Source organism: Taudactylus pleione, unplaced genomic scaffold, assembly GCF_031769625.1.
Source record: "Taudactylus pleione unplaced genomic scaffold, aTauple2 ptg000012l, whole genome shotgun sequence".
NCBI lineage: Eukaryota > Metazoa > Chordata > Amphibia > Anura > Myobatrachidae > Taudactylus > Taudactylus pleione.
Window position 1 is genome coordinate 16,625,882 of NW_028284415.1, and position 12,066 is coordinate 16,637,947.

Genomic DNA, 12,066 nt, shown 5'->3' on the forward strand with positions numbered 1-12,066 from the left:
TTTGTCTGTTTGTTAGTAACGAGTCTTGTTTTAGTACTGTGTTTGTTCCCAAATGTAAACACACTATATAAATACATGCTATTAAATAAATAAAGAATTTTGGTTTGTGCTTATTTGGGGCCCCCTGTAGACTTTCACAATAATTTACTTGTGGTAAATATGTGTGGATTAAACAAGATGCTCCCCTAAAACAAGAATGCATAGAACATTCTACGTTAGCAAATGCAGTAGTGGGTATAGTGACATTAGAAACTAGGGGGTATATTTATCAAAGTTCGAGTTTGCATTTGATTTTATGTTCGATTTAGCTCACCTGAATTTGAATCAAATCAAATATAGAAATCACTGTCAAAATCCCACATTTACAAAAATTCGAATTAATAAGCTTTCTCTAAATCGAATTCGATGTGGTTTGGCTAGTGATTTCTTGCTCGATTTAGGATACCCATGTCCACATCGAACACCAAATCGAACACAAAATTGAACTTAAAATCCCTGAAATATTAGACCTGCTTCATGCTGTCAATTTTAGCATGAGCAGGTGCCAGTTACAAAGAAACATGCTCAGATCAGTGAGATCTGTGCATGTTTTTGTGTGAACAAACCTATTAAAACTGTAAACCCCCCGAAATAAATTACGTGGGGGTCCCCTTCTAAATGCACAACCAGACTTTTCTGAGCCTGTTTTGGTTGTGAACCTACAGGGGGGAAAAGACGTAGGGTTCCCCCATATTTTCAACAACCAGCACCAAGCTCAGTGAGTCAGTCCTGGTTTTGGAAATACGGGGGACAAAATGAGTAGGGGTCCCCCGTATTTTTCAAAACCAGCACCAGATTCTTTCTAGCAGGGATGTAATTCCACAGCCGAGGTACCCTTTCATCGGGTCCCCCAGTCAAAGCATTCAGCACTTGATCGCTAGTCAGCCCAGGCCGGGGATCCCTGGGGAGGTGATGCCTCTCCAAGGCACCTCAGCCCTGGGCTGATAGACCGGGGCTTACCCCGGCACCCCTGCGTGTTTGGAGTCAGGATGTTTGTGTAAAAAAATAAAATGAATAGTATTGTCTTTTACAGTAGAACTAGAGGTCCGAGCAAGCCCCTACTGCATGCTAGTACTTGGAGAACCACAAGTACCACAAGTACCAGTATGCGGGGGATTAAGGGCCTGCTGGTAACTCTAGTTCACCTGCAAAAGAAATATTAAAATAAACACAGGACACACACCGTCAAAGTAGAAGTTCATTACTCACACTCACCTATAATCCCTGTAGACATTCACAACATCTTCTCCATGTAGTATCTGCGACACCTGTAAAAAAATCCTTACTCATCTACCCCTGGATTCTGGACCCTCTTTGGTCCATGTAGGCTATGTCTTCAGAAAAAAGCAAACTGGCATTACAGAGGCATGTCCCATAGAAATGCATTGGCTGAGCGTTAATTGTCGGAGAGAGGCGGGCCTCCCTGGTAATTTGGGGGCCCCCACTAAAGGGGTTTTCCCTCTCCAGGGTACCCCAGACCTAGGCTGATAGCCCGGGGCTATCCACGGCACCCATGGCTGGTGGGTGTCAGTTTGATTGTGTATAAAATAGAATAACATTGTCTTTTAGAGGAGAACAAGAGGTCCCAGTAAGCCTCCCCCACATGCTGGTACTTGGAAAACCACAAGTACCAGCATGCGGGGCATTAAGGACCTGCTGGTACCTCTAGTTCTCCATGTAGGCATCCACGTCTTCACAAAACAAAAAAATACCAAGACCCGAACAACAGACTTAAGTACCGTTTTCTAAGGACGGTACTTCCTGAATGACAACTCAGCCGCAGCATTTCACTCAGAAATGCATGTTCATTGACTGAGATAGGCGAGCCTCTGCCTCTCTCCGCTAATAGACGGTTCTCACCATTGACTTCAATGGTGAGAACTGCTAGGTTACTAAAGTTTACCATGTGAAAGGATACCCTGGCTGTGGCATTACACTCCCTCTAAAAGGAGTCCAGTTAAGGTTTTGGAAAATACGAGGGTCCCCTACTCATTTTATCCCCTGTATTTCCAAAACCAGGACAGACTTACTGAGCCTGGTGCTGGTTGTGCAAAATACGAGGGAACCCTACGTCTTTCATCCCCCGTATTTTCACAACCAGGACGGCTCAGAAAAGCCCAGTGCTGGTTGTGCATTTAGGGTTGGACAGCATGTCGTATTTTTGGGGGGATTTTACACTTTTTATAGGTTTGTTCATACAGAAACATGCACAGATCTCACAGATATGTGTATGCATCTGTGTAATTCACATCCTCTCATGCTAAAATCGCCAGTATGAAGCAGGTCTATTATTTTAGGGATTTTACATTTGATTTGGAGTTCAATTTCAAATCAAATATTAGTAAATCAGGGGTTTCTATGTTGGTCTATGTAAAAGTACCGATGTTTTGTCGATATTCGATTTTGAACGGGATTTGACAGGAATTTGGTGTGATGTTCGATTTTGCCTTTAGTAAATCTCCAATTGCGTAACCTAGTGAAGATCACATGCAAATCGAATGGAAAATCTAAATCAAACTTTGATAAATATACCCCTAGAGCTGTAGTAGCATTAAACTCAATTAAAATGCATGTAATTAACAGTAGTGGGTATAAGGTGTCCAAAACATGGTGATTGTGTCAGCCAGCTTGGACATTTCAAACCAAATTGGCTAAAAATGGTCTTATGGGGCCCTACTGACCACCATAAATGTTTGAGAATGATTAAAAAGCAGTCAGTCAGTGACACATGGCTTTGTGTGTAGTTCCGAATCATCCATTCTATGCTCTAGCCCGGTGACCTGCCTTTTGTCATATGTGTTTTGTTTATTTGGTAATGGTGTTGTAGGAAAAGCTACTGGATCAGGAACCCTGGCCTGGGTGGTCTGTGCTACCACAATAGCCCAGTTTACATTTTTTTACCAAGCAAACATGGTTGACGTGTTTCTATTTTGTTACTAGTGGCATGTGGTTATTCAATTTTTAATCCTGATCCAATATTATGACGATAGAAAAAAGGCACACTCGAACAATGTAACTGCGGCGACCATATATGATAGGACCAGATGTCACTCCTTGCTATGTAAGAAGCAGCACACAGTCCTACCAAACAAGCATGCTACAGTTATACTGCACGTGTGGCTTTTTGCTAAAGCCAATCTAGAGAACAGGGCCAATTATGCATACATAGGTTATCTACTATAAACCCATATCGACAAGCCTGTGAATATTTCAAGAAAGGGAATGTCATTGACATTCTCCAAAGCCCACTAGTTAAGAAGAGAGCATCTCTTGCTTGTGTTGGTAAACGCACCTAGGGATCTGTTGGATCAGTGAGTGCATATAAATGACATTTAAAATGTTACTCTGGTGTATATTTACTAAAGTGCGGGTTGTTAGAAGTGGAATTGTTGCCCATAGCAACCAATCAGATTCTAGCTATTATCTTCTAGAAGGTGCTAAATAAATGATAAGTAGAATCTGGTTGGTTGCTATGGGCAACAACTCCACTTGTAAAAACCTGCATTTTAGTAAATATACCACTCTGTGTGACAGTAATTTTCTAGTTTTGAGACCTTAAACATGTCTGCACTGGATTCAGTTTGAGGCATACTTGCCCTACCCTCCCGGGAGTCGTGGAAGGCTCACGATTTTTCGGGTAACCCCCTGCACCCCCGGGAAAGTAGGCACTTCTCCTGCATTCTACCCACTTCCTAGTGATGTGGGCAGAATGGGTACAGATTTGACTTTAGGGAAAAGAAAGAAGTTACTAGGTGCTAAGTCTCGCAAGTATGGAGGGTGCTCTAGCACTGCAATCTGCTTCTCAGCCAAAAATCTAAGCCTAAATTTTTTGTGCCACTCAAACACACAAGTGCACGTGAAATACAATCTACCCTGTAAGCCTCGGTTAGCATACGGAATGATTTGGTGGGCATTTTGTTCAATTTAACAAAAAATTTGAAGGTAACACATTGCTCTGCTTATACTCTAAGCCAGTGGTTCCTCAGATTGATGGTTTAGCACCAAATCAAATTATTTATAGTCAATGTAATGTAAATATATGGCCAAACAGAAGGACAAACCTGTCTACTACCACATAACTGAGCCTAAGGATGACAAGTAAGCACAATTTACTTAATTTATTTTTTTTTCTGAATTTCTCAATAAGAAACTTTTGGCTTAGGGGTGCCATGAAAACAATTCTGATACTCTAGGGCGCCATGGTTCAAAAAAGTTTGGGAACCACTGCTCTAAGCATTTTTATGACGCACTAGAAAAACACAACTTCTTCAAATGCTGTGTAACAGCAAATTCTCTGCGCGAGAGGGGTGACACTTGCAAAACTTCTTTGGGATAGTCCAAGGTCAGTGTTCCCCTACTTCCTTTTAACTTACACAGTATGGTTTATTTTTTATTTATTTAATAGCCACACCTCATTTGTTCAACTCTATATCTGCCCCAAACACTGCTTAATATATGAGAAACTACATTTTCCATGGGCCGCTACAGATACAGAACACTCTTTATAGGGTTGTTAATGTTTATCAAGGTCTCAATCTTCTTTCAGGTGGCAGTACTTTTTTCAAGACATTATACTATTTTTCTTTTAACAGAAATCTATATTAAAAATCACATGACAAAACTTGTTTTACTTTCTTTGAAGGGACGTTGAGAGTACAGACAGGCACGGGCACTATGCGGCTGCAGGAAGGGGGATCTGTGCAATCGCCCCAGCTGTAACACTTTTCCCCTGCCCACTATCGTTGTATATCAGCGCAGCTGCCCACAATGGCACATCAGGCAAATGAAAGACAGATATAGGCATATGGTGCTACCTTTAGTATTATCATTTAATCTCTCTCTCTCTCTCTCATATAAAACTGTCAGATTTCATTCCATCTACTTTTTCCATGCTGCCACTTCGAAATTGCGACCTAGACCACTGTGTATAGTTTATGTACTTGTGTTAGATGGAATTATATGAACCAAGTCAATTTTTGAAATCTTTAAGTAAAACATTACACATTGTGTATCACACCCATGGACTGTTAAACAACCACACACTGCAGAGCAACAATCATAAAAGCATCAGGCTTTAAAATGATTCTTCATTGCTACACTGTCATGTAGCACCCAGGTGAGCCTATGTGTAGCCAACGAGTCGAGGAGTGCTGGGGAAGCTCTTCCTCATGCCCATACATTTCTCTTGATCGATAAATAGAGAGTTGGCCTTGATGGATAGCTCATGTTCAAGGTTGGCCTTTGTATGGACTAACATCTGTAGGGTGTCCTCAGCTTCTATAAGGCGTTTCTTTAAGGCTTGAATTGTATCATCAATTTCTTGAACTTCTTGGACAAGACTAAGGACAGAAATGAAAAAGAAAGTGTATTTGTTTAAAAGTTGAGAGACAGGAAGTACATTGTGCACAGTAATCAAGGCGCCTTTGTAGTGCAAGGGAACAGTGGTACACAGTTATCCTGGACTGAGGTTATTGTAACGCATATAATCCAATCAGACTGGAAATTTGGAAGGCCATAATGTGCAAATCCAAACTAGCAGCAATAATCCAATCTGACTGTACTACAGTGGACATTAGCTGCAGACATATTTTACCATTTAAGAGATTGACAAATTTGGATGGTCTTCAGTATGACTAAATTCTATGTCCAACTCTGCATGTGTGGCATGCATAAGAATTTGCTTCATGACAAGTTATACCAGAAGAGCTTTTCAGAAGACATAAAAGGAAGAACATCAAGAAAAATGAAGTACATAAAAGTGGTTAAATTTTATTGATTCAGTAGGTTTCTATAATCTAAATATTACCATTAACAATTGTTTACCGTATTTGGGCGATATCCCTGCAGAGCTCCACATTGGGACGCCTGGTGCGTTCATCAAGGCGTGTCTGAGCTACTTTCAAGGGAGCCATTTTGTCCTTAATGGCCTTTTTAATAGCTTCTATGGTCATTTCTGTCTGGAAGATTTCTTGGAGCGTCTACAAAAAGTTAGAAAAAAATCGTATCATTCCATGATTAAGCTATTACTTTTATTTGTGTCAGTTTAACATGTTTTAGTCCTGAAAATAGAATAAATTATGTGTCCTGAAGTCAGGCAGGAGGTAACTGCTGGGTCAGGCAATTACTATACAACAGAGAGTAGCTTACTTCTTTAAACTATGTTAAAAACTTGCTCTAGAATGAAAAGCATGTATTATGGTTTAGGAAGAATTGCTTCTTTAATGTACCCTTGTAGCTGTAATAGGCAGCTCAGAAAGGCGTATAAATCTATTAACATGTCCATGGCATAATCTAGTGAGACTGAAGTGTTAAGAAACACTTTGGATACTCTTGACACGCACATGAATTCCATGTAAAGGTCCTGAGAATTTAATTCCCATTGTCTGTTTGACCATGGACTTGGACTGCCTCATGCCTCTGGGTTTAAGCTTTTCAGAGGAGGAGGGGTAATAGTGAACAGTAATCATAAAGATATATTAAGGAAAATGGATTTATAAACACAGGAGTAAACAATTAATTATCTAAATGTACACCAATCACGGACACACCATGAGGCTGACTTGGGAGCAAATAAAAAAAGGCAAGTAAATTTGTATCTGGAGCAAACCATGTTGGCTGAAAGGGGTGCAAATACATAGATTTTTTATGGAGGGTAATTACTGGCTTCTTTTGCATGTTGCCCACAAATACTGACAGCTTTATTTGTATGCTGCAATTAAGGTTTGAGTTTCGACACACCCCTCTCAAATATAAATCTCTCGGCACCTTTTAAATGTACTCCACGTTTTGAAGACTAAATTAATGTTCATGAAAATCAATCCATTAGGAATAAGTCACATCACTGATGTCTTGATAAAGTTATTAACTAGGATTAAACAAATCTGCAATAAATTAACCGCTGTATGTTAGACAGTGAAAAGCAAATGGATGGTTGAATCCTGCATATTTACTCTGTTATTACATAATTCCATTTTAGCCTCTCTCTAGCTTTGGAATATGTTTAACTACTTGCTGATTACCCGCTGTTTTTAAATGGCAGAGAGGTGGGCGCACCTCTAGTCCAAGCTGTCTATAAAACGGGATATCCCATGATTCCGGCGTCTTGATTTTGCGCACAGGAACCTGAGCGCCGGCAACCTGTACCCAACCCCTCAAGAGGGTGCCAGGGACTGACTATTTCAGTTCTAGCACCCCAATCTCAGCGCAGAAGCCTATGTTCTACTGCATACTTAGTAGTGTTCATCAAATGATGACTGCAGTGGGATCACAAGGACGTCTCCTAAAATTGGGCAGCTTTATTGCAATGCAAAAGAGTATAAACTGGATTTAAAATCTCAATTATATCCATTTTTTTATTTATTAGTATAGGCAAAAGGGAGACATATTAAACAAACCACTGTCTCCCTAAATTGATACAATAAAAATAATCATAGCTATACGTGGAATTTTGAATAATTGTAACTACTGTTCACTTCTATTTTTTTGGGCTGCACCAATAAAAACGGTGTTCACTAAATAAATAAATAAAAATAATATAGAGCAAACTATACTTTATGGAAGTGTCTAAATTATGCTTATGTGTTTTATTCATAATTGGGGATGTTTCCTTTATTTCCCCCCTCCCCTTCTCCATTTTTGTTTCCATTCCTTCCCCTACATTTTGTTATGCCTTGAAATACTTACATTAAAATGTATTTAAAAACAAAAAAAGCTTGTATTTAAAGTCCTATTATGCCTTCAAAACATAAAAGCATGGTTGCACATTTCTGCCTAACAGCACTTAGGCCATGAATATGATTAGAACCAGGACTGTTACCTGCATGGAGTTTATTTGCTCTCCATACTGTATGTATGCGTGGATTCCTCTGGGTGCTCCAGTTTCCTGGCACAGTCTGAGAACATACTAATGATTTTATTGGCTTCTAACAATTTGTGTGTATGTATTTGTGTAATAGATAATTTGGACTGTAAGCAGGGGTAGAACAGGTCATATTCTGGCACCATAGCAACATTGCATTAGGTGCCTGACGATGCCACTCTAACCTCCTGCACACCTCTTTCGGCCCTGAAAAAAAGCCTCTTGGAAGCATGCACGGTACAGCAATTGTTACCAATACACATGCACTCTCAGAAGAGGATTCCACTCTGCTATTTTCAGAGCAGAGTAGGGATTTTGGGATGGTGTGGGGGCCTCAGAGGAAGGAACTGACCCCCCCAATATCAGTAATTGATGTTAATTGTGATATATTCTTTGTAAATCTCTGTATAATATAGTGGCACTATATAAACAATAATCATTTACAAGTAAATTGATTGACATGCACTAACTCTGTAAATGCTACAGAAAGCACAATCTTGAGAAATAATTTATTTCAGTATGCTACCAAAGTAAACCTCTATCTCTCCTGAGAAAAACAATGTAACATTGACTATGGTAAATTAAAAAATAAAATAAAAAATAGATGCAAGTATTTCCATAGCACAGATATATTTGGTAAACATTAACAGTTAATTTTCATATAATAAAACAGTTCCCACAATTATTCAACATGCAATCAGTGATAATTAGACTGGACCCAACTGGTACCTTTGCTAGGTGACTCTGGAGTTTGTTCTTGGCATCTGCTGTCTCGGAGATTCTGTTGGTAAACATGACGTTCACCAAATTGAACTGGCTCCACATCTCGTTGGAGGTTACATTCAGAAGACTCTCCACCTCCTCCCGGACCTTGGCAGATGCCGCTTTTTCACTCTGTGACCTCAAAATGTTGTCATCGGTGAACCGGGCCCATGACTCTGGAATGGAGATACTAGTGGAAAACGATACATTAAAGTCTCAGATAATTGCATTAACTTAGTAATAAGGTGCATCATCTTTATCTGCAGCATCTTTCTCTGTTAATGTAAATATCAAATATTTTCTTATTGGTGGAAGAAAATCGTTTAATTACAATGAAATAAGTAATGTGCACAAACACTTCCCATGCATTGTTGAAACCAGCAACTGCTAGGTGGAGTCTTAAATACTCTTAGTGGTCATTGGAGGAGCATTAGGGGTGACTTGAGAGATACAAGGTCTATGTACTAAGCCTTGGAGAGAGATAAAGTGGATGGCGATCAAGTACCAACCAATCTGCTCCTAACTGTCATTTTTCAAACACAGCCTGTAAAGTGATAGTTTGGAGCTGATTGGTTGGTATTTTATCTCTCTCAGAGGCTTAGTACATAGACCTTGAGTTTAAAAAAAAATAATTGTTGATTAGAGACAAGTGCCAAGATACAAGGTAACAAGTAATCACTGTTGGGAGATCAAATCAAAAAGATCTAGTGGATTGTTTGACTCAGTTACTAAAGTGATAGTTTAGGGCAGAACAGTGGATTTAGGACCTCATTCAGAGCCGCTCGCTATTTGCGGTCGTTAGTTTAAAAAAAAAGGGGTGGCTATTCAAATGAACCGTTCGCACTTTGCGGCCTGTTCACGCCTCTAAGTCTGAACGAGCGAGCAAAACTTGCGGTCGAAATTTTGAAAAATACGCCCCCTGGCCGCTTGCACCATACGTCATGTCCACTATTTATTAGATTAATCGAGTACATCGAACAGCGTATGAACTGCTCGCTATTTTTGTGGCTGGTTTTTCCTACCACTATATTGCGAGCAGTTCTGACTATAAAACAACCAAGTGACGTGGTCAATGACGCTGCTGTATTAATTATGCACTCCCTTAAAACGCCCGTTTTGACCTTTAAGCACGCCTGCGTTCTGAATTCCACTCCCCGTTTTCAAGCACCTTCCCCTGTTACCACCCACTAACGCCTCCTCCTGTCACTCAAAGTAGCAGGTATTCGCTATATAGCGAACAAACGATTTTCGGCCGCACTGACTGGTTCGCGCATGCGTGTTACAATCCGTACGCATACGCAGATGAACGAACATCGGTCAGAACGAACGAGCGGCCACTTACGAGCGGCTCTGAATCAGGCCCTTAGTTTACTTGAACTTCAGCGTGGCAACTTAAATTGAATAAATCAAAAAGTAAAATATTAATGTGGTGCACAAAGGTCAAAAAGCAGATACAGAAGGAAAGGGACATTGGGGTTAATGGTTTCAGATTATGTTAAAATAAGTAAGCAGTAAGACTTCACCTCGAGTACCGGGTAAAGTTCTGGAGGCCAGATCTGTGAAATTTCTCTTTTATTAAGGTCTACTAAACTGTTTCATGGGCAAAAAAAAGAAGAGCTACTGTACAGTAAAATAAAAATACTACCGCAGTATCTTGTATAGTGTGGCTGATAATAATGCTGGCAATATAATTGAACAATCCACCCATGCATTCTTCATGGATACATGTCTGATTGATGAATTTCTGACAGGGCTCGAACTGCACCAATTAATATCAAAATATATATAGGCAAGAGAAAGATATTTGTCCCTCCCACACATATGTGACAACAAACACGATCCCCGTGTACGATTGTAATCTCCTGCTGCGACAGGGATGTGGGGACTCCACCCACTAACTGTCTGCTACACATATTCATAAATATGAAGTGTGCATGCACACACTGCCAGATTCTGTCATTCTGTCTGATGCCAGACCAGATCAAATAAACCCATTAAGTGCATAGAATTAGTTAATGGCCTGCATATTGAGAGCTTAGACATTTGGGAAACTGTAAATATTTTAGAACAGTCAAGAGATAATTGAAATGAACATACCATGCATCAATGCGTTCCACTCCTCTGTAGTAGCCGATCCCGTCTGAGGTATTTCTCAGGTTCTGGCATTTATCATCAATACGGTAGGCCGTCTGCTTGTCACTGATGTCCCTTTCCAGCTCGTGCTGAGCCGACCTGTTGGAACTGAAGAGAGAGTTATTGTCACAGGACAGAAGATCAATCCCCATCCTAGAGCTCTATATAGATGTATGTTACATGGATAAATCCTTCCACTGATTACTGTCATTTATACATTATACATGTAATACATCTTGTGATGCTCTCCTGGTAAATCCACCAGCATACCACATGACAACAACAAAACTAATCTTTATACCTATGGGTATGGACCACAAATATGGGTCTTTTTGAGTAAGTTTCCATAAGACTTTGGTATCCAGTTAGAAGATCGACAGTCAATAGATTTACACCAGATGGTCGCAATGCAATAGGTCGACAGGGACAAAAGGTCGACAGGGTTAAAAGGTCGACATGTTCAAGTGGTTCGACACTTTTTTACAGGGCAATACATTGTATTTGTACTTATCATATGTCAAGTATATTAATTTTCCAGTACTGCAGACACTTTATGATGCCTTAAAAATAATAGAGACTAGACTGCTGGTGTTGGGTCGGGAGGAGAAGATTGCACTATATACTGACGACATATTATTGTTCTTTTCAGGAATGGAGCGTTCTTTCCAGCTCCATAGGCAATTGTGGGTGTCTATGGCTTTTCTTCTGGGGTGAAAATTATTTGGGTAAAATCTTGTGTTTTCCTATACTTTCTAGCTGACCCATGCCTCCTTACTATCATTTTCCACCAAAGTGTACTACTCGGTCATCTAGATGACTAATAATGCAGCAGATTATGTGGCTGTAAATGTGCAGCCACAGATTGATTACCTTAAACTCAAATCTCACGTTTATCAGGTCAGATAAGCCTGGGTAAAATGGTAATTCAGCTAAAATTACTATATGCTCTTCAGCACTCCCCAGGTTATACACCATTGTCACTTTTTTCTTCAATTTGTTTGGGGTGATCATAGGCAAATGCAGGCGAGGTTTCCTCTCAGGTCCCCAACCAGCAGCTTAAATAGCGACCACAATAACAGTAGAACAGAATATGATTTTACAAGAATTGCAGCCATGACATGCAGTATAAGGGACGGAACAGCAGCAGCTTCTCCTACCTAGTCTGTTTTGTGTATGGATCTGAGCGCTTAATCAGTGCACTGGACCAGAGAGCAGCTGCCAGCAACAAGAGACAGAGGACCAGATTCAGCTCAACCAGAATCAGGGCAGGGGTT

At 40.2% G+C, this 12,066-nt stretch overlaps 1 protein-coding gene across 1 annotated transcript in view; it reads right to left on the reverse strand.

Moving 5' to 3' along the window:
- Positions 1-4,455: 4,455 nt before the first annotated feature.
- TEKT3 (tektin 3) overlaps positions 4,456-12,066 on the reverse strand; it is a 46,804-nt gene continuing 39,193 nt past the window's right edge. The window contains exons 5-8 of the mRNA XM_088468458.1: positions 10,757-10,900; positions 8,627-8,849; positions 5,863-6,017; positions 4,456-5,378 (exon numbers count right to left, since the gene is read on the reverse strand). Coding sequence (XP_088324584.1) covers positions 5,162-5,378; positions 5,863-6,017; positions 8,627-8,849; positions 10,757-10,900 — 739 coding nt within the window. The 3' untranslated portion in view covers positions 4,456-5,161. The remainder of the gene's footprint in view (positions 5,379-5,862; positions 6,018-8,626; positions 8,850-10,756; positions 10,901-12,066) is intronic.